Source organism: Phoca vitulina, unplaced genomic scaffold (genome assembly GCF_004348235.1).
Source record: "Phoca vitulina isolate PV1807 unplaced genomic scaffold, GSC_HSeal_1.0 scaffold2, whole genome shotgun sequence".
Classification (NCBI taxonomy): Eukaryota; Metazoa; Chordata; class Mammalia; order Carnivora; family Phocidae; genus Phoca; species Phoca vitulina.
Window position 1 is genome coordinate 3,485,616 of NW_022589705.1, and position 22,554 is coordinate 3,508,169.

At 36.6% G+C, this 22,554-nt stretch overlaps 1 protein-coding gene across 4 annotated transcripts in view; it reads left to right on the forward strand.

Annotated features, from left to right (window-relative positions):
* The window catches only part of GDAP2 (ganglioside induced differentiation associated protein 2), a 63,686-nt gene that overhangs the window by 33,651 nt on the left and 7,481 nt on the right, over nt 1-22,554 (forward strand). For 3 of the 4 annotated variants that reach the window (XM_032420615.1, XM_032420631.1, XM_032420622.1), the window contains 4 exons: nt 10,558-10,634; nt 11,382-11,458; nt 14,111-14,250; nt 14,896-14,950. In XM_032420615.1, coding sequence (XP_032276506.1) covers nt 10,558-10,634; nt 11,382-11,458; nt 14,111-14,250; nt 14,896-14,950 — 349 coding nt within the window. The remainder of the gene's footprint in view (nt 1-10,557; nt 10,635-11,381; nt 11,459-14,110; nt 14,251-14,895; nt 14,951-22,554) is intronic. The other variant, XM_032420641.1, reaches the window with a different exon arrangement.

The window sequence follows — 22,554 nt, forward strand, 5'->3', positions numbered from 1 at the left end:
GTTGGTTGAGAGGTTAACATCTCATAGGGTTGTTGTGAGCACCTGGTACTTAGCAAGCTCTTGAAATTGGTCACTGCTGTTCTACTCGGTACTGAGCAAATCATGGTCTATTTTACCTTTTAGCTTTGGTACTTGCCATCCCTTTTGACTGGAATACCCTCATCCTTTAATTCCTGCCCATTTCCCAGGTTTCAGCTTAACAGTAATTGCCTCTGGAAATTTATCTTCCTGAAGATAAGCCAGGATAGACGGAAGAGAAGTCTGGAATAGATGCCTCCTCCTGTATTTTTTTTTCATACCCTGTACTTAACCAAAGCATAGCATTTATCACAGTATATTGCAGTGATGTGTAGTTGTTGTAAGCCTCCATCTATAAACTGGGAGTGGACTAGATGACCTCTGGAGTTCCTTACAGAATTAGAATGTTGTGTCTGGCTGAGTTTCTGGTCTTCATTTTTTTCAGATTTTATTTTTAGAAATGAAAGCAAATTTGCCACTAGGGGGCAGCAATGAATAGCTTTTTCAAAGGTTGTCACAATCACCATGATAGTTTCAGTGGTTTCTAAGTTTGTCATGTGTAAGAATCATTTGGCAAACATTTTTCTTTAAATACAATGAAGGGGCTGTCCCTCACGTGACTGGGACTTTGGCATCTGTATATATTTTGAAACTTTTTCACTTTGTGATTCATGCACTGCTAGGTCTGAGTACCTTTTTATAGTCGAAGGCAGTGGTTCGCAAACGATTTGGTCTCAGGTGCCCTTTGCACTCTTAAAAATTGTTGAGGACTCCAGAGAGCTTTTGTTTACATGGTTTGTACCTACCAATATTTATCATATGAGAAATTATTTATTAATTTATTTAAAAATAACCCATCATGGTATTATGCTGAGCGAAGTAAGTCAATCAGAGAAAGACGTGTATCATATGATCTCACTGATATGAGGAATTCTTAATCTCAGGAAACAAACTGAGGGTTGCTGGAGTGGGGGGGGGGGGGGGGGGGGGGGGGTGGCTGTGTGATAGACACTGGGGAGGGTATGTGCTATGGTGAGCACTGTGAATTGTGTAAGACTGTTGAATCACAGACCTGTACCTCTGAAACAAATAATACATTATACGTTAAAAAAAAAAAAAAAGAAGAAGAAGATAGCAGGAAGGGAAAAATGAAGGGGGGGAAATCGGGGGGGGAGACGAACCATGAGAGACTGTGGACTCTGAGAAACAAAGTGAGGGTTCTAGAGGGGAGGGGGTGGGGGGATGGGTTAGCCTGGTGATGGGTATTAAAGACGGCACGTACTGCATGGAGCACTGGGTGTTATACACAAACAATGAATCGTGGAACACTACATAAAAACTAATGATGTAATGTATGGTGATTAACATGACATAATAAAATAAATCTTCACAGGGAAAAATAAATAAATAAATAAAAATAACCCATCATGTTTTTTTGAAAAATAACTATTTTAAAAAATGAGTGAGAAGATATGGCACTATTTTACATTTTTGCAAATGTTTAAATGTTTGGAATAAGTTATGTTGGGTGAAGTATATAAAGAAAATCTAACCTCACTCAGATATATAAGTGGAAAGGGGAGGAGTATGTTAATAGCCTTTTCAAATAACTTGTGATATTCTTTGATATTATAACATAACTTGATAAGTAGTAGTTTCTTTTTTTTTTTTAAGATTTTATTTATTTATTTGACAGAGAGATAGCAAGAGAGGGAACGCAAGCAGGGGGAGTGGGAGAGGGAGAAGCAGGCTTCCCACTGAGCAGGGAGCCCGATGCGGGACTCGATCCCAGGACCCTGAGATCATGACCTGAGCCGAAGGCAGATGCTTAACGACTGAGCCACCCTGATAAGTGGTAGTTTCTTAAAGTTTAGTTGTAATATGGAATCTCAAAGCATATCCATAAATTTTTATATTCTGTTATATTAAAATGTTTGTTCTATCCTGCTCTTTGAATGGATTTTATAATGGGAATTTACAGCATGAATTTATAACACGGTGCGTTGTCTTCTGGAAAATATTGATTCACTGAATTATTCAGATCTCCTAAATAATGATACATTTCATTACACAATATCAAAAAATTATATTTGTTAATATTGCCACTGATCTCATCAGAAAAGTCTTTAAGTATTAGAAACTGTAAGCTTCTGGGGATGGATACAAATTTTCCAAAATTATGTATGTTTTTTAAAGCTCAAGTTTTATCACTGGCAAGAAATACTGTTGGTTGTTTTTCTTGAAATGACAAGGTCAATTTATTCATTTTTGAGAAAACATCTGCCACATACTCATGTTGAATAACCACAGTTTGTCTGCCAGTCGTTATTTGAAGAAAAACAGTGTTCCATGAAAACAATGAGTTTAGCTTACAAGTCATACAGTGCCTTTCTTCAAGACAACCTCATACTTCGGTATGCAGAAGTGCTTTATGTGTTCTTTCCATTTTATGATACGTTAATCTTAAAAAGATGTGTTTCAAGGGTTGATTTAATAAAATTAATAATTTTTACCCCTCATCAAAGACATTCTTAAATAAAACTGGCTTTTTTCTTTTTCTTTCTTTTTTTTTTTTTTTCCTGTGAGAATTTTGGCAGTGAAGAACACAGTGACTGCTAGTACAATCTGGTTCCTCCACCTCGATTCATTCTAAGACACCAATAGTCTACTTAACCGCACTTTTGCACCGTTGGTGCAAATGTCAACACAGTGAAAAAGGCAAATGATGTTTCAGTATGATTGTGAAACTGTCAAAACAGTTTTGACCTTGCAAACCCCCTTAACAAGCGTCAGGACTGTGGACCACACTTTGAGAACCACTGGTCTGTGGTCTCTCATCAGTACCTTATAGTTGAAAGGAGTTTGAGTAATCATCTGATACAGTTTTCCAAAATGGAGTACACAGTCTGTAAGCATTAGAATCACCAGGGCTGCTTGCTAAAAATGTGTATGCCCCACACCAAACTTCCTGAATCAGAACTTTTGTGGAAAGGGCTCAGAAATCTTCTAACGTTTCTTAGGTGATTCTTTTGTGCTCCAAATCACTGATCTAGTCGGTCTACTTTTCAGGGGGTAAGTGATCCCCTAGATGAGCTTGCCCAGAGTTACAGCTCATTGAGAAAGAGCCTTCAAAGTGGCTATTGTGGCACATCTCCCTCTCGACCACCTTCTTAAGCCCACTTACACGAACCAACTTCAGACAGGTTGGCAAAAGACTAGAGATTTTCTTTATTCATATACAAAGAACTGCACTGTTACCACTTTTCTCAAATCAGCCAACCTATTCTCTTTCTTTCTCTCTTTTACACATACACACACCCCTCTTACCTTTTTCATTTCTCCGTGAGTGGTATAGATAATGTGGAAATTTTGAAGTTTGTGTTTAGACTGGAGACTTGTCTTTGTCTCTTTCTCTCTTTAATGAGGAAATGTGTTTCTCTTAATAATGACTAGTTCAAGCCAGTATTAAAATAAATCTATTCCCTCTTTTCTGGAAAGAAGTCCTCAGGAACGGGATAGGTTCTAGGAAGGAATATGAATACAGCATGGAAAGCACTGTTCTTTTTTTTTTTTTTAAGATTTTATTTAATTATTTGACACAGAGACAGCGAGAGAGGGAACACAAGCAGGGGGAGTGGGAGAGGGAGAAGCAGGCTTCCCGCTGAGCAGGGAGCCCGATGCGGGGCTCGATCCCAGGACCCTGGGATCATGACCCGAGCCGAAGGCAGACGCTTAACGACTGAGCCACCCAGGTGCCCCGGAAAGCACTGTTCTTATTGGTAGAGGGCTTTGATCTTGAGATTCATATTTGTTACACAGTCGATAGTTTCCGTTCAGTTCAGGAGACATTAGATGTTTACTCTGTGCAAGATAATATTCTAGGTACTGAAACATACCCAGATAAATAAGGTGGTCCTTCTGTTGTGAAATTCATGAGTGAGCCACACGGCCTTCAGAGGTCAGGGGTATGTTCTGAACGGTGGTCAGGCTGCATGCACATGTAGTCAGCACAGAGTTGCTGACTCTCAGAAGAGCACAGCCTGGAGCTCCCAAAGCCTGAACTATAAACAGGCTCGGTGCCTCTGTCATACAGTTCTCTTGAGTGATAAGCTACGTCTGAATCAAAAGGTTTTCAGGTTTCCCATATAAGTGTCCAGTGCCTGTGATGATTAAAGATGAGGTGCTTTCTCATAGCTGTGCTGCAGAATACTCCAGAATAATAGCAGCTCGAAAGTGTGGTCAAGGAACCAGAGACCCTTTCAGGGAGCCTATGAAACCAAAACTAGTTTTATAATGCTACTCAGACATATTTGCCCTTTTCCTTCCCATTCTCACAGTGTTTGGTGGAGTTTTCCAGAGGCTACGTACCATGTGACATTGCGGTAGATTAAATGCAGAAGCAGATGTGAGAATCCAGCAGAACTTAAAGAGATCTGCAAAGATGTTAAAAGAGTGTTAACTCTTCTCCCTAAACACAGTTTTTGTCATAAAAAGTTATGTATATTCACATTAAGCTTTTTATTGTTCTTAGATTTACAGATAATTTTTCTAAAATTCCTGCCTTTATTTCTAATATGGTAAATATTGGTAGATATAATTGACATAAACATAAAAGGTCCCTGAGACCAAAAAGTTTGAGAATTGATGGCTACTTGTTTAGGAGTTTATATGATATAACTGAGCTATGGGTCATCTGTTTGCAAACTCTGCCATGTGTTAAATGTTTAAGATTGTAGGCTGTGGGGTTTTTTAAATTTATTTCTCTTATTTTTTCTACATAAGGCTTTATTTACACATAATGAGTCTGGTTTTTGTTAATTATGTTAGTTGATCAGATTGAAAGCTTTCAGTTCTGGGGCGCCTGGGTGGCTCAGTCATTAAGCGTCCGCCTTCGGCTCAGGTCATGATCCCAGGGTCTTGGGATCGAGCCCCGCGTCGTGCTCCCTGCTCAGCGGGAAGCCTGCTTCTCCCTCTCCCACTCCCCCTGCTTGTGCTCCCTCTCTCGCTGTGTCTCTCTCTGTCAAATAAATAAAATCTTAAAAAAAAGAAAAAAAAAGAAAGCTTTCAATTCTTCCATCGGTAAATTAAAGGTCCCATGGATTGACTACATGGGGTCAGATCATTGCTCTCATGGCATTGCCTTGCCACATCATTGTCTCTGTGTGGTAATTCATCTGAAAAAATTAGGCATGTTGTGTAATTCTTTATTAATATTTCTAGGTTTTCTATCCAACTGTGACACTAATTTGGGTATATCATAAGGAAGAAGTTGGCTTACTTACAAAAATTAGGAAGCAATATTCTTTTTCAAAGATAGAGCTTTTAAAACTCTTAAAATTATTTTACAGTAACTTTTTCACGAGTGTTCCTCGGTCAGCCTACGACCAATTGCCTACAACTCTTAAGTCATTTCCCACAATAAAAACTTTATCTCATTCATTATTATTTATTGAGCCCTTACCAACGTGCCAAGTGTCATGCTGAAAACATAATAAAGTGACATGCTAAACAGTTACAGCCCCAGCCCTTGTGGAGCTTAGGATCTTGCAGAGGAGAGAAATGTTAAACTAATTATTATATGAATAATTTATTTTAAATTACAGGATGCAATAAGTATACAAGGGTCCTAACTAGGTCCAGTGTGGGGAGCAGTTGCCTCAGGCCAGGAAAAACTTGTGTTGATTCCAAAATCCAGGCTATTGGTTGTACACAAATAGGTTAGTCATTAGTCTTTTAAGAGTTTTTAGAGTAAATTTTTTTCATCATTCAACCTGTGGCTATGCATGCAGACAGTAATTGATTAACTGGAAGAAATTGCCTTTTATTAGCTTTGTGAGGACAGCAACCAGCCTTAGTTGATTGCAGCCTGTTGAGAAACTGTCTACTTAGTATTTCTGCCTTCAGAGCTCTGTAGTGGCTACCTTTGCTGCCATTTTGCCAAAATATTTTGTGTGACTGTTTACCTATGATTATTATAGTTTACCCAACAAGTAATAGAAATGTTTATTTGGAATAAGCTCTAAGAAAACAAGAAACTATTTTGATTTGATGTTTTCCTTTTTTGGCTTTTGATTGTTGGACTGGGATAAAAGATTATATATCTTTATTGAAATAAAATGCAGAAACGACCATAAAAAATGAGGTGCAGTTTATAAGAGATATAATGGAAATTTTAAAATACTTTTTGAATAGATGAGGGAAATGAAGCATTGTTTCTCTACTGGCTGAGGAGATAAAGCTAACATTTTTTTGCTTTTATTCCCTTCTCCCATATACTTATTTAAAAGAAAAAAAACTGACTAGATAGTCAAATCAAACTTACATGATCCATAGTGGGAATGAAGGAGACTTTAATAAGAATAAAGAAGAAACAGATGAAGATGGCAGTCCTGAGTTGCTGCCCTAGAATTCATCACAATCCTTAGGAACTGGAGCAGCACCACTGTCTCAGCAATGATACTATACCTTTTTTGAATCATAAAGCCTTTAAGAATCTCGTGTAAGCTATAGGCCTTCTCCCCTTGAACATGCTCATATGGATGTTGCTTTTGCCAACCAGGATCTATTCTAGGATCTCAAGTTGTTAATCACAGATCAAGGTTAAAAACATTTTAGAGTTCATGCTATTTCAGAGTTCACACCATGGACTACAGTCAATTTTAGATAGATTAAGGACTTAATTATTTTTTTAAATTAAAACTCATGGAAGAAGTTGTAAACTAATATCTTTTATACCTTGGAGAAAGGAACAGGTTTCTTAAACAGGATATAAAAATCATTGACTATAAAAGAAAAAATAGCTTTGACTATATTAAAATTAAGAACTTTGGCAAGTGGGGCAATGAATCTTAAAGAAAGTGAAAAGGAAATTATAGAATGGGCGTATTCACAGTAAACATAACTGGCAAATGATTACTATCAAGAATATACAAAGAATTCCTACAAGTAAGTGAGAAAAGAACAAATAGCCCTATAGAAAACAAAGAATATGAACAGGCATCTCACAGAGGAGGGAAACATGTCCATTAAACATGAACAGGATCTCAGCATCATTAGTGACCAGAGATATGAGATACCATTTCAGACCTGATTAGCAAAAGTTAAAACATCTGCTGATACCAAGTGTTGAGGACATGGATTCACAGGATCTCATATTCATTGCTTGTAGAAGTATAAATGGGTACAGCACTTCGGAAAAGAGGTCTGGTCTTATCTCCTAAAACTGAATATACCTATAACCTAGCACTTGAAGAAGTCAGGCACACATATACCAGAAAACATGTTAAGTAAGTTGATCATAGCACTATGCACAGGAGCAAAAACCTGGGAACAGTCCAAGTGCCCACCAGTAAGAGAGTGGATGAAAAAAACTATAGTTTTCATATGGTACAGATACATCATATAGTTGTCAAGGTGAAGGAACAACATTGCCACACAATGATATAGATGGATCTTAGCAGTCTAGTAAGTCAAACAAGTAAGACCCAAAAGATTACATACATTATAATAAGCTTTTTCAAAAACACATTTTAGGAATACATCAGATGAACCAAAAGGATATAAAAAGGAAAGCAAGAAGATGATGGATGGGCAATTCCAGAGACTGGTTATGGGGGCAGGGGCTGGAATTAAAGGGGAATGACCGCGTGATTAGAGATAGATTTTTGCGAGGGTGCTAGCTTTTGTTTGGGGCAGTAAGTTTCAGAATGCTTATTATTTCAATAAAAATAACTAATTAGGTAACCAGTTTTTTAAACATTTTGCAGATTTATTTATTTATTTTAGAGAGAGGGAGGGAGTGTGCCCAAGAGCAGGGGGAGGGACAGAGGGAGAGACAGAATCTTAAGCAGACTCCCTGCTGAGGGTGGAACGGGATTCCGACTCAGTCTCACGACCCTGAGATCATGACCTGAGTAGAAATCAGGAGTCGGATGCTTAACTGACTAAGCCACCCAGGCGCCCCTAGATAACTAGTTTTTAAAGAAAACCATGTGTGTACCCATGATGAGCATGTTTTGAACCAAGGTTAATTCTGTTTTGTGCACCTGAATTCAGTTCGAAAAAAAATTTTTTCAGAGTTCATTGAACACATTGTTACTCAGCATCAGCAGTAACCCTAGAGATTGCCTGGACATATAGAGACAAATAAGATGTATTCCCTATCTTGTTGTCTAAGAGTAGAAACAAACACTGGCCGTAAGTGGGTGAAGCCTTGTGCAAATCTTTATGGTGCAAAGAAGGAGGAGCAGTTAGTTCTCCATATCTGGACCTTGCCTCCACTCCACTCCCCCTCACTCTGCCCTCCCAACCCTACCCCTCCCGGTCCTCCTCTCAGCATATTGATAGAATATTTAGACCTCTGCTGGATTGCTTGTTTCATTCTGTTTTACCACAGAGTTAATTCTTTATGTATCTTATCTGATGTGTTCAACTTTAAACTCTGAAGCCAGGGACCTTTTATTATTCTCAGATGCCCCACAAAATATCTTGAATAATACTCATGTTTATTATTTCACTAAACAAAGATTTGAGTCCGTACTATGATGCAGGCCCTTGCATGAACACAGTACATCCTTGAAAAATGAACTAGTGAATTCAAGAATGGAGTATAGAAATTAACAGACATTTACTGAATTCCTGTTACATGATTTGTGCTAGGACCTGTGATGCTTATAAGCCACTTAAGATGCATTCTGTTCAGTCTTGTGAAGATGATTCAATCATAAGACAATTAGAAAACAGTACGATTGGGGATTTAGTGTGAATAACCAAGGAATTGACTCTGTGTAAAAATATGGAACACAACATATGGATAAGGAGAACTACCATAAACATAGGTCTTCTCTTGACTTGCAAATTGTGTCTTAAATCAAAATTTAAAGCTGTTTCTCTTTGACTTTTCAGTTTACATAGGTGGGCAAGTTTCCTTTTTTTTTTTTTTTTTTTTTTTTTTATTAGAGAAGTGGGGAAGGGTAGAGGGCAAGGGGGAGAGAGAGAATCCTAAGCAGGCTCCATGCCCAGTGCAGAGCCCAACTTGGGGCTTGATCTCAAGACCCTGAGATCATGATCTGAGCTGAAATCAAGAGTCGGACTCTTAACAGACTGAGCCACCCAGGAGCCCTAAGGTTCCAAATTTAAAAAGGAAAACTGTGGAACTATGTGATACCAAGTGTTTTTTTCACAGGCAGTAACAATTTCTGTGATACTAGCAGGCTTTATCATCACATGTTCATTACAATCCAAATGTAATAGGCTTCTATTAAATATCCTTAGCTATGTGATTGTACTTTATAGCTGAAAAATGTTCTACATAAACACCACTTAGCAGATGAGGAAACAGGTCCATAGAGGTGAAATAGCTTTATTTACTAAGGTTGCACAGAAAGTGATAGGATTAGAAACCAAGTCTCCCTCTCTCCTGGTTTAGTTTTCCTTATGTTATGGTATGTTGCCCTATGTGACCTAGATGCTTCAAAGTTGCTTTTCATGCATTTCAGTGCCTTGAAAGCTTTTTTTTTGCAAATAAGTGGCCCTTTGAATTCTAAGAAAGTGGTATGAAATAGTAGAAAATACTGACCTTTTCAGAAATCTGGAGATCTGAGTACAGCTTCAAATTCAGCTCCACCAATAACTGGCTGGTAACTAAGATTAGCTCAACCTTTTGCAGGTCATTTACCCTCTTTGAGATCTTTAATGTCTCTTCCAGTTTTTTTTTTTTATTTTATTTATTTATTTGACAGAGAGAGACACAGCAAGAAAGGGAACACAAGCAGGGGGAGTGGGAGAGGGAGAAGCAGGCTTCCCGCCAAGCAGAGAGCCCGATGTGGGACTCGATCCCAGAACCCTAGGATCATGACCTGAGCCGAAGGCAGATGCTTAATGACTGAACCACCCAGACGTCCTCTCTTCCAGTTTTAATGCCTTCTTAGCTAAAGTCAAGCTGTAGTCCCTAGGATCCGCTATATGCATTATCAGTGCAACTGACTTGATTAATCATTAAATAAGCCTAGACTTCCCGCATAAAATTACCTATTTCCTTTGTGGTCCACATAACATGTTCAACACTTACCTGTTTTTGTTATAAAAAGTAAACTCCTTGAGGGCACTGACCATGTCTGTTCACTGTAGGATTCTCAATACCAAGTCATTGTTGGATGAGTGAACATCTCTTCTAGATAACTGCTTTTGCTTTAGGATTTCTCTGTTTGCATGTTTTTTAGTAAAGGAAGATAATATTGAAAACTGTTAATTGGAGTACTTGGTATCTTTGCCATTAATATGAGTAGTCTTCACTTGATCATAAAGGATTTTTTTAAATCATTTAGTATGAACACCTTCCTCTCTTAGTTACTCAGTAACTCATTCATGTTTATTTTATCAATAACACATTAGTGGAGATTCTGCACAATATAATGACCTCCTTAACTCCTTGCACATTACAATAAAATCTCATTCTTTAGGGAAAGATAGAAACAGATTCCATTTGTAAATTTAATTTACAAGGAGTTATTATAATAATTATGTCCTTTATTTCTCTAGTTATAATCGCTGGTTATGTCAAGCAAGATCTGAGGATCTATCTGATATTGCTTCTCTAAAAGCCTTATACCAAACAGGTGAGCTTAAGGACATAGCAACTTTTACTAATTAAGGACTCTCCCTAGCATGCTGTTAGAAACTTCATTTTTCTCTGATTTTGTTCATTTTATCTATGAAAAAAATGTTTTTGTACTAATGGAGATAGTTTTTGCTCATCATCACGATCGTAAAAATAACATCTCAACCTACAAATTTTCATCTTGTAGTTCTACATTGGCCAACTTTATTTCTTCTTAATGTCCTTTTTCTTACCTTTTTTAACATTTTTTTCTGCTTTTAAAAATGTCACCCACTTGCTATACAAAATTCAAACCTTACATAAATATATGATGGAGATGGTGAAAGTTCTCAGATTTCCATTCTTTTCTGCATTAAATTTCTTTTTCAGACAGTACTTGTTTATTTTCAGAGTTGAGTTCCAAGTAGTTTTTCCTGGATCACTAATGTTATTAAAAGTTGGAGTGAACTTAAACAAAAAGCTATTTATAAAAAGGTTTATGCCCTGCAGCCTTAACTTTGGCTGTCCCTGATTTAAAACCTGTAAGAAGCCTTATCTTAAAAGTAAGGGCAGTCATCAAAACCTCATGAAGCTAAAGAAAAAAAAAGTATTGTTTTCCACATAGTGAAAGACATCTGAAGATGAAATTTAAAAAACGTAAGTTCTTGATATGCAGTCTTTTATATTTGTGTAGAATATTTTTATAACATTAGAGTCCAGTCTTGGAATAAAGTCTCTGGGTGCTGATCACATTTCCTCTTCGCAGGTGTTGATAACTGTGGTCGCACAGTGATGGTGGTAGTTGGAAGAAACATTCCTGTCACATTAATAGACATGGACAAGGTAAGCCGTAAAAAGGCTCTGTTTTACACATAATGTTGATTTTATGATTAGTAGGATATGAATTTGGAATCAGAACTTAGAAAAGGAAATGGGGCAGAATTGTGTGTATCTGGGCAGAAGAATGGCCCTGGCTCTGCATGTTGGCACATATTATTTCAGTAAGCTAGGGGTTTGGTTTTGTTCTGTAGGAGAAACAAAAATACTAGAATGCCATAATGTGACCAAAAACGCAGCTGCTCTGTTTCGGATATGACGCAACTGGCAAGTTTTGGGTTGGAATCACTCTGGGTTATAATTGTACTAACAATCAAATACTGCTTTTCTTGAAAAAAGAAAAATTAACTCTTGAATATCTATCTGAAGAGATGAAATCAGAGATGTAGTTAACCCAAGATGTCATAATGCCATGATCCCTTCATTTGGAGACAAAGGACAGAAATAGCTGATTCATAAAAGAAAAAATGGTATTATTGGCCAAAAAAAAAAAATAAGGAAAAAAAACAAGAAAATGATTCTGCTTTTAAAAATGATTAGTAATCTCCCCTCAAAAAAGTGAATCAGAATGACATACCTTTTGTTGCCTTCAAAACTAGCCAGAACTTTTAAATAATAATCATTGTCATCAAAGATGAATTAAAATGATAAAAGTGGTCACACCGTTGACCCAGGAATTCTGTTCCTGAGAATTTGTACTAAGGAAATAATCTGGAGTATGGAAGTAGCTATCGACCCTGAAACTGCCCAAGTTGGAATACTTGGGCAAGGGACCATTGAATCTAAAAGATAAATATGTAAATTGTCCTAGAACATCAGTTTTATTAGAAACTGACTGCAAGAGAGGAGAATCACTTTTAACTAATACATCATTCTTAACCATAGTAACAAATTATGTGCTTAAAAATGTAAAAATTGCACCCATTTTTAAAGATAAAACAGAGTTATACAAAAGCAGATAATTGCTTCTGGCTAAGCCCTTAGTTTCCTGGTCACTGTGGAAGCATTGGACGTGGCCTGTTACCACAGGCTCATTTGTAGTACAGAATTGGACCTTAAATTCCTAACAGGTAATTATGGTGTATCCACAAATGGAATGTTTTGTAACCCTTAAAAATTATGGTTCCAAAGGCAAATACTATAGAGAAATATTTATAATATCAGTAGGAGAAAAAGTGATACATTAAGTTGCATATACACTGACCTTAACTTATTTTGTTTTAAGCATAAAGGTAAAAACTCAAAATGTAAAAATTTAAAATGGATTTCATGGTTTTAGGGAGAATTTGTTTTCTACATTTTTCTGTCATGTGGCTATACTTCCTTATAATGAAAAAAACTGAAGTTAAAGATGGGGAATTTAAAGCTGAAAATGAGTATCTTAATTGTCCTGGAGAGGGAGTGGAGGGTAGATATAAAGAGGACCAGAAGCATTCTGGTAAAACCAGAAATAATAATAAAAATACACACACACACAGGAAAAACTCAACTGATGCAAATGATATCATTGGTAAGTTTCTACTTGTAGTCATTTGTTTTGTGTTATTAACAATCAGTATGACATTCATTCTCATCATTAATAATGTGATTGATACAAATAAAAACATAAATCTCTGCATTTGATTTTGGTGTGCACTTGCTTGGTGTTCTGGATATCCATGATATATCATTTCATATAATACAATGAGATATATTGTGAGGTCCAAACCAACAAACTGGAAAGATACTGTGTTTTAGTGCCCTCCTCTGTCAGCTCTGGTAGCAGTTGGATGTTAATCCATCTTAGTCCACTCATGTTAATGCCAAGGACTGTCCTGAGGAGAATTGGGAAATCGCCTGTTTGATGATAATCTTTCAGTTGTTAACTCTTAGCTTCCTCTATGTCATTGTTTATAGTACACCACTGGGTCATCCTGGCCCTGCCCATACTGTATCTCTGCTTTGTGTTTAATGTTTCTCTTAAATTTCATCTTTCCTGTGATGGAATATTTCTCTAATATTTCTCAAATGTGATCTGGGTCACATTAAATTTGAGTCTTTCAGAGCCTTAGAAATGCTAGTCCATTGCCATCCACTAACTAAACTTGTTCTCATTTTTCTCATTCAGGTCAACATTAAAGATGCCAAGAAAATTAGTCCTCAAAGTGAGCCATGGGTGGGAGGCATCACTCGTGATGTCCTCGTGTAGTAATTCTTGGTTACGTGAGAGCCCTAAGTCTGTATCCCAGTAGAGACTGCAAAGATTTTCATTGAGTTCAAGCAGAAACCTCAAGAAAGTTCAGAAGTCTACAAGTTGTACTTCTAATGATATTGATATTGTTATCCTAGAGAGGGAAAACCTGGCAGCTGACTGAAGAACTCTTTTGAGTATATGAAGAGTTTTTTGAGAGGACAGAGACTGATTGTTTTCCCCCACCACTTAGAATAGGCAAAAAGGGATCCTACTGTAGCATTTCTGAGAATTACTATACACTGGCATGGTTCACTTTCCTGAAGCTCTTTTAAAGAAAATTGATACTACTCATTAGTCTGAGATGTCCATCTGCAGTGCCAGGGGCATCGATTAGACTAATCTTCTGGGTTTTGCCTCGCTCTTGGCTTCTGTGAAATAGACCACTGTGCAAGATAATCTTACTTTTACTTCTCTTTTTTTTCTAGGCTCTCTTATATTTTATCCATGTAATGGATCACATTGCTGTGAAGGAATATGTATTAGTATATTTTCACACACTGACCAGCGAATACAATCACCTGGACTCTGACTTCCTGAAGAAACTCTATGATGTTGTTGATGTCAAGTTAGTTATTTTTGCAAATTATGAAGAGGGGAGAGAGCTTCTTTCTTTCCTAAAATTAATCAGTAAACAAACATTGCTGCATATTCTGCAGAAACATATTTCATATAACATAGAATTTTATCATATATAGATATTTTAATATGAGGTGGCCCTCTTTAACTCCAGCGTATTTTGCATCTAAGTTAATTCATATGTAAACTTTTTCCTGCTTTTAAACATCTTGAAAAAGGGTTGGGATCATTACCAGTCTTTGTATATAAAATAACAAAAATACCACCTTCTATTAATAAGATGTGTTACTTTTATTCAAAATACGTTTATAAATATTATTTCATTTGACCCAGTGACCCATGAGTGTGTTAATTCATAACCTGGTCCCAGAAATTCTAGTGCAATATAAAAAAATGGTACACAATGTTTGTTAAATATGAATTTACTTTGTTCTACCTGTAGGTGGCTCTGTCACAGCCAAGAGAAATAATATCTTCTATAAAACAAATAATTTTTTGACATTTCACCTAAAATTCAATAAGTGAACTAGAGCAATTTTTAAATTTTTTTCTTTGTGAATATATTTCTGTACTCTAGCAAAGAGTTAATTGTCCATAGCATGACATACTGACCCTTGTTTTTATTTCGAATCAGATACAAGAGGAATTTGAAGGCTGTTTATTTTGTTCATCCAACATTTCGTTCAAAGGTACAGTGTGTTTCTTTTTAGCTAAATCTTGAATTTAAGTGCACTGCATGCCAGCATATTAAGCTATATATCAAGATCTTGATTCTTACTGTCAGCACTGTGCCTGCTGATTTCTTTGTTTACTGTTCCTTTTAAGTGATAATGAGTTGTGGTCCTAATGTTTTGGTCCCGTGTAAACTCCAGTATCTTTGTAGGCAACTCTTACAAGCCTCTCGGTCCTTGCCTCTTCATGCTCTGTGTTTGTTTGGGCTTTGCTCATGCTCTTAATACAGAATATACTTTACTTCCTCTGCTCGTGGCTAACTTCTGTTTGTCCTTCAGATCTCTGTTTAACAATTACTTTCCATAGAAAACCTTCTCCGACCAATTCTGCAACCAGTAGGTACTCTTGCATTGTACCCCCTTAAGATTTTAGTCTCTATCATTGTGATGTTTTTAATTCTAATAACTTAATTTTCTACCTTAGGCTAGCCTGCAAGATTTGTGAGAGCTAGAATATAGCTATCTTGCTCTTTTAATATCCCTAATATCTAATCCTGCATTTTGACTTCATCAAAACATGCACTCCTTTGGTCCTTTTGCTTTTTCTGAAAATATCATCTCTTTTTTGTTTTTTTTTTGGTCTTAATTTCCTTCCCTATATAGCCTAAAACCCACATTCTATCACTTCAGTCACTGCTGTTAATGCCTAAAATAACTTACGATCTCTTACTCTTTCATCACACTTGCCCATCAAAACCTGATCATAATTTCATCACCCTGCTTTCTTCACTCCTGTATCTGGGTTGCTGGGCACGGATGGAGAAGTCTTAGATCCGTGTGATTTTGGGCTTCTAAGCAGACTTATGGAGCTTTCACTGCTAAGGGGCCCCTGGTATTTCACTGGACAATGTCCCAGCGAGGCTCTCTGTTCTCCTCAAGCCTTGTCCTACTAGCAGCTCTTCATTCCAATGGTTGGCCCGGCCTTGTTCTTAACCAAGAACATTGAAAACATCAGTAAAAAGCTGCCGGTCTTCTCCCTCCCACCCCACACTTACCTGCCATGAGTTCCTATCATTGCCTCCTTTTCTGTCATAAAAAATGTGTTTCTTCTTAATGAAGAGCAGCCCCTCTACCTGTGGTCCGGATCCCATTGTAAAAATAGCTAATGTTTTCTAAGCACTTACTATATTCCAGCTTTTCCCATGCATTGTCTTATTTAAGCCTTATATCTATGAAGGAGATAGTAGTATTATGCCCATTTTGCAGGTGAAGAAATTGGTGCTTCGAGAGATTAAATAACTTTTCCAAGGTTAGCAACTAATAAGTAGCAGTCTGGATTTGAATCTAAACATTTTAATTATAGAGCCTCCACTCATAACTACACAATATATTTCCATTTCCTCAGGACTTTCTCTTCAGCAATTTTTATCTTTCTCCTCTCCCATTTTTCTGGATCTAACTCATCAACTTTATACATGCTAAAGCCTCCATTTATCTCTCTTCCCTTTAACAACCAAAATTTTTTAGTGTGATCTACATTCTATGTTCATTGTCTCCATTTTTTATACACCTTAAATTACTCCCATCTGGTTCAAATCCCACTCTGACAGCTAAAGCTACTCACAGCAAAACCACTGGTCAACTTTATCCTGTTTTCCCTGCAGCCTTAATCACAGATGGTCCCTTCTCCTTGAAACACTTTGTCTTGGCTTCCTTGAAACTTACCTTGCTGAATTCTCTCCCACTTCTAACTGCTCCCTCTCAGTCCCCTGTGCTGTGCCCTCTCTCTGCTCATCCTTTGAAAGTTTTCCCAAGCCCTCATCCTTTTCTTTCATTCTGTACCTTCTTTCATTCCTATGTCTTCAACAACCCTCAAAATTATATGCAAGTCCCAAATACATGTCAGGGGAAGCCGTGAAGCCTAATGCTTAAAGCATGGGCCCAAGACTCAGGGAATGAATTACTAATCCCAGCTCTACCAACTACCAGTTTATCTTCTCAGGCAAGTTATAGAACCTCTCTGTGTGTTAATTTCATCTTCTATAAAATAGGGATAATAATAGTGCCCACCTTCTAAGGTTATTGGAAGGATGAAATTAGTAGTTAATTTGTGTAAAATGCTTAAAACATTACCTGACCTATAATAAAAGCTCAGTAAATGTTACCACTGTCAACATGATCATCATCATTCCTCTGCTTAAACATGCATGTTGAGCTATTGATTAGATACTTCACTTAGAGGTCTTATAGGCCCCTGAAGTTCAACATTTTAAAATCAGAACTACTCGTGCCCTCCTCCCTGACTCACTCCCAAACTTCTGTTTATATTTCCTATCTTAGTAAATGGGACCACTGCCTGTTAGGTGCCTGAGCCAGGAGCCAGGGAAACATCATATTACGTCAGTTCTGTGTGCTTGCTGTTGTCCTAATCTATGCCTGTGCCATTAGTCCCACTGCCTCTAGTTCATGCCGCCACCATCTTTTATCTGAAAGGACACAGCTCCCTCCTAGTCAGTGTCCATATTGTCCTGCCTCCAGTGTATGTAGCACTGTTCCTTCAGGCCTGCCTAATGACATTTTCTTAAAATGTTAATATAAGAAGCCTAAAATATTTACTACAGGGTCTTTTGCAAAAGTTGGTCAACTTTGGGGTCTAGGCAAACAACAACAAAACCTGATTATATCAGTGGGGTTTGGAGAAAAAAAGGACTTATTTCAGCATAAAGCCCAGGATTTAGTTATTTATTAGATGAGTAGGGTTGAGAGAAAAGACTATGTCATCCATGACTCCCAGGTGTCATCAGATAAAGGGGATCATGGATTGGGATATAAATTTGAGAGTCCCCATCAAGTAAATAGAGCTTTAACTCTTTAAATATGTTAATGAATTAAGTCACAAAGAGGATAGCTAAAGACAGAGCCCTGGGATCAAGGAAGGAGATCAAGGAGAAGTAATCTAAAAATCAGCAGGAGAGCCAAGATTGACTAATGCTCTGGGAGCCAGTGGACAGGAAAAGCATCAAAGACTGTAGAAGTAGTCATTATTTTAAAGCACTGTGGAGAAATTAACTAAGATAAGTAGTGAAAAGTCCTCATTACACTTCATAATTAATAGATGAGTGAAGATTTCATTGAGAGAATGGTTTTCACTTTGGGATTTCTCATTGTTTATAAAATTGCTGAATTTCTCATCTAAATACTATCTTTAAAATTTGCATGAAATATTTTAAGTATTTCTTATAAAAGTTGCAAATTTACTTTTGGTCCCTCAGTGTTAGAATAGCTTAGTAAGTGCTAATTAAATGCTTATGAGAACACTGTTTGGCCAGGCTTTAAAAAAAAAAAAAAATACAGTGTTGGAACAGTCCATTAAATGAAGGACTTTTCCTGCTCTGTTCAGTTAAGTTCTGATTACATGGTCTTATCAGATAATGTCTATTATCAACTTTTCCACTATTTTGTTATGCTCAGTGGGTGGCTAATTTTTTCTTTCTGTAGCACTTAAAGATACTGCTTGACTATTTCCCCGCATCTCATCATCCATTTATATTTTGTTCTTCCAGTAGCTACTGAAATTTTTTCTTTAAACAGAAGGATGAGCTTGGTTTTTAGCATGTCTTTGCGAGAATGTCTGCTCTCCACACTTCTATTCAGTATTGTACCAGAGGTTCTAACCAGTGTAATATGGCAAGAAAAAGAAATAAAATGCCTCTAGATTTAGAGGGGAGTAAATAATACTGTCTTTATTCACAGATGACATGAGCATCTATGTAGAAAACTCTATGGTATCCTCAGCAAAACTAGTACAATTAATGAGTAAGTTTTATCAAGGTTTCAGGGTTTAAGATCAAAATTTAAAAATCAGTTGTATATATTACCAACAAACAATCCAATTGAAATTCAAAAAGTAATATTATTTACACTAGCATCAAAATATATTAAATATTTAAGGATCACTATGACAAAAGATGTGAAAGACCTGTGCCCTATACAAGTTATATACACTGCAAAACATTCATGAGAGAAATTAAAGGAGACCTAAGTAAAGGAAGACATACACTGTATTTGTGGACTAGAAGACTTAATGTTGTGAAATTATTAGTGCTTGCTAAATATGTTGATTCAACACCAACCAAAAATTCAGCAAGCTTTTTTTGTAGAAATTGACCAATAAAAATGCAAAGAATTTAAATAGCCAAAACTATTTTAAAAGAAAACCAAAGTTGGAGGACTGACACTCCCTGCTTTCAAAGCTTATTCTAAAGCTACGGTACTCAAGACAGTGTGAGGTGTTGGCATAAAGACAGACATATAGATCAGTGGAACAGAATAGAGAATCCGAAATATACTCCTGTGTATATAGATAACTGGTGTTTGAGAAGAGTGCAGGTCAGATCAGTGGAAAAAGGAGAGTCTGTTCAATAAATGATCCTGGAACAATTAGATACCCATATGCAAAAAAAAAAAAAAATGAATTGTGATCCGTGTCTTGCATCACATACAGAAATTAGCTGGAAATGGATCAAAGACCTAAACTGTAAAATGTAAAACTATTAAACTTCTAAAAAGAAAATAGAGAAAGCTTTGTGACCTTGAGTAAAGCAAAGATTTCTTAGATATAACACCAAAGCACAATCCATAAAAGAAATTGGACTTAATCAAAATTAAAACCTTCTGCCTTTTTAAAGATAGTTAAGAGAGTAAAAAGACAAGGCACAGCCTGAGAGAAAATCTTTTTAAATAGAGCATTTATCTGATAAAGGATTTCTTTTTAGAATAAATAAATCTCAAAAATCACTAATAAGAAAACAACTCAGTTTAGAAATGGGCAGATTTGTGCAAACATTTCCCCAAAGAAAATATATAAATGTCAGAAAAGCGCATGAAAGCACATGAAAAGATGTTTAACCCAATTAGTCATTAGGAAATTTAGTAAATTAAATCAAAATGAGATATCATTGCACTCCTGTCAGAATGGCTAAAAGACTACCTATACCAAATATTGGTGAGAATGTGGAAGAACTGGTATTCCCCTTCAGTGCTTATCTGAATATAAAATGTTACAGAAACTTTGGCAGTTTCTTTAAAGAATTTAAAGCAGTTTATTTAAAGAATTAACTGTATACCTACCATGTGATCCAGCCATTCCACTCCTAGTATTTACCTGAGACAAATGAAAACCTATCCATACAAAGACTTGTACACAAATGCTTATAGCCCCTTTATTTGTTATAGCCAAAAACTGGAAATAACCTGCATGCCCATCACTGGGAGAATTGATAACCAAACTGTGATATATCCATACAATAGAATACTACTCAGTAATAAAAAAGAATGAACTATTGATACATGCAGCAACACAAATGAATCTCAGAATAATTATGCTGAGTAAAAGAAGCCACACAAGTGTAACAGCTGTATGATTACATATAAAATTCTAGGGCATACAAACTAATGTGTAATTACAGAAAGTAGAGCAGTGATTACCTGTGGACAGGGAGATGGGGTGGGAGGGAGGAATTACAAAGGACCCTGAGAACCTTTGGGAGTGATGGCTATGTTCTTTTTCTTGATTTTGATGGTTTCATGGGTGTATGCATATATCAAAACTTAAGAAATTGTATACTTCAGTTATGTGCAGCTTAGTGTGTATCAGTTATATCTTACTTAAAAGATACATTTTTTAAAAAAAACTGCAGTGAGAGACCACTACACTGCCACCAGAATAGCCAAAATTTAAAAGACTGGCAGTGCCAAATATTGCCAATGATGTGAAGCAACTGGAATTCTCCTGCATCATAAGTAGGAATTGGAAATTGTGCAACTACTTTGAAAAGAGTTATGAAAATCTCTTATAAACTAAACATATACCTCATCAATGACACATCGGTGCCACTGCTAAGATTCACCCAAATGAAATGAAAATATATGTGCCAAAAAAGACTCGTATAAGAATGTTCATAGCCGCTTTAGTCAGAGCAGCCAAAAACTGGACACAGCCTAGGTGCCCATCAATAGAATTATGAATAATTAAGCTCTAGCATGTTCTCATAATAAGAGTGTTTCTTGGCAATGAAAGAGAACACACTACTGACATACAAAACCACACACAAGAATCTTAAAAACATTAAGCTGAGTGAAAGAACCCTTATATAAAAATTATGCTGTATGATTGCATTTATATGAAATCCTAGAGCAGACAAAACTAATCCATGGTAGAAAAAAATCAAAATGTCGTTTGCCTCTGTGGAGAGGGCCCTAAGGGAAGAGGAGCATGAGGGAACTTTCTGGGGTGACGAAAGTGTTTTATATCTGAGTAGGAGTTTAATATATATAGTATGTATTTGCCTAAAGAGCAAAGGACACTTAAAATCTGTGCACTTCATCAAATGTAAATTTTATAGCAAAGAAACTGAACAAACTTTGAACTCTAGTTAGAGATATGAATGCTGTATTTGGGGACAGCTTACTGACCTCTGCAATTTACTTGGAAATGCAGCAAAAAAGTAAGGTGGATCAGCAGATGGACAGAGGGATGGGTAGATATGTGTTAAAGAAAACATAAGGAAAACGTGAATGATTGAGTGGTGGCTATACTGGTGTTCACTGTAAAAAAATTCTTTTAACATATTTGAACATTTTCGTAATTTTCTTTACTTCTGTTACAAATTCAGATTTATCAGAATAGTGTTCCTTTGTACCAGACTTATAAAACTGTGTAGCCACTGTTTGCTAAGATACGACTTTAATCCCTCCTCCTCCACAGTAGAGAGTCTAAAGAGCTATGCACCCTGCGACATTGATGGAAGCACATTACCAGAAATTTCAGTGTTAGAGCCACTAGCCTTGGCTGTCACACATTGGAATTGCTTCAGATAGGAGTCAGTGGCAGGCTGGGCAGAGGCTGAAGACCAGATGTATAAAGTGAAAAGCGCTCTGTTACCTCTTCATAACATTTTGGGATGGGGAAAATGAGGGAGGATTGAGAGAATAAAACCATGTGTAACGAAATCCACCGTTATTTTATACTAAGTCAAAAACTCTAAATGGGGTGTTTGTAATTATAAAATAATGAGATGAAATCAAAGGATAATAGAACAGTCAAATCACACTGTTCTGATTTCAGTACTCATCAGATCTTTTCCAGGGCACTCCACCCAAAGTGGTAATAAATTGACTGCTCATAGAAATCACTACTTCTTTGAAGTTTACTAATACAAGGCAAACTAACAAGTTAAACCCACTCTTGATTCTGGCTCCAGTAGATTATTTTAGTGCACATGTGTGTGAACAGTCTTTTCCTAGTTTATATTGTTTTGTGATCCTATGCTCTTGGCTTTGCGTTTGTGAGTAATTGGGTGAAAGAATTTGCAGCCTTCACAAAATATCACAGCGGTCCATTTTCAAAGTTTAAATTTTCATCAGCTCATTAAAATAGTAGATACTAAGTAATGCAAGTTTACGTAAATGTACATTTGTGACTTACAAATAATTGAAAATTAAAAGCTAAGCTATATAAAACTAAAAATTTTTTTTAACATTTTATTTATTTATTTGAGAGAGAATGAGATAGAGCATGAGAGGGGGGAGGGTCAGAGGGAGAAGCAGACTCCCTGCTGAGC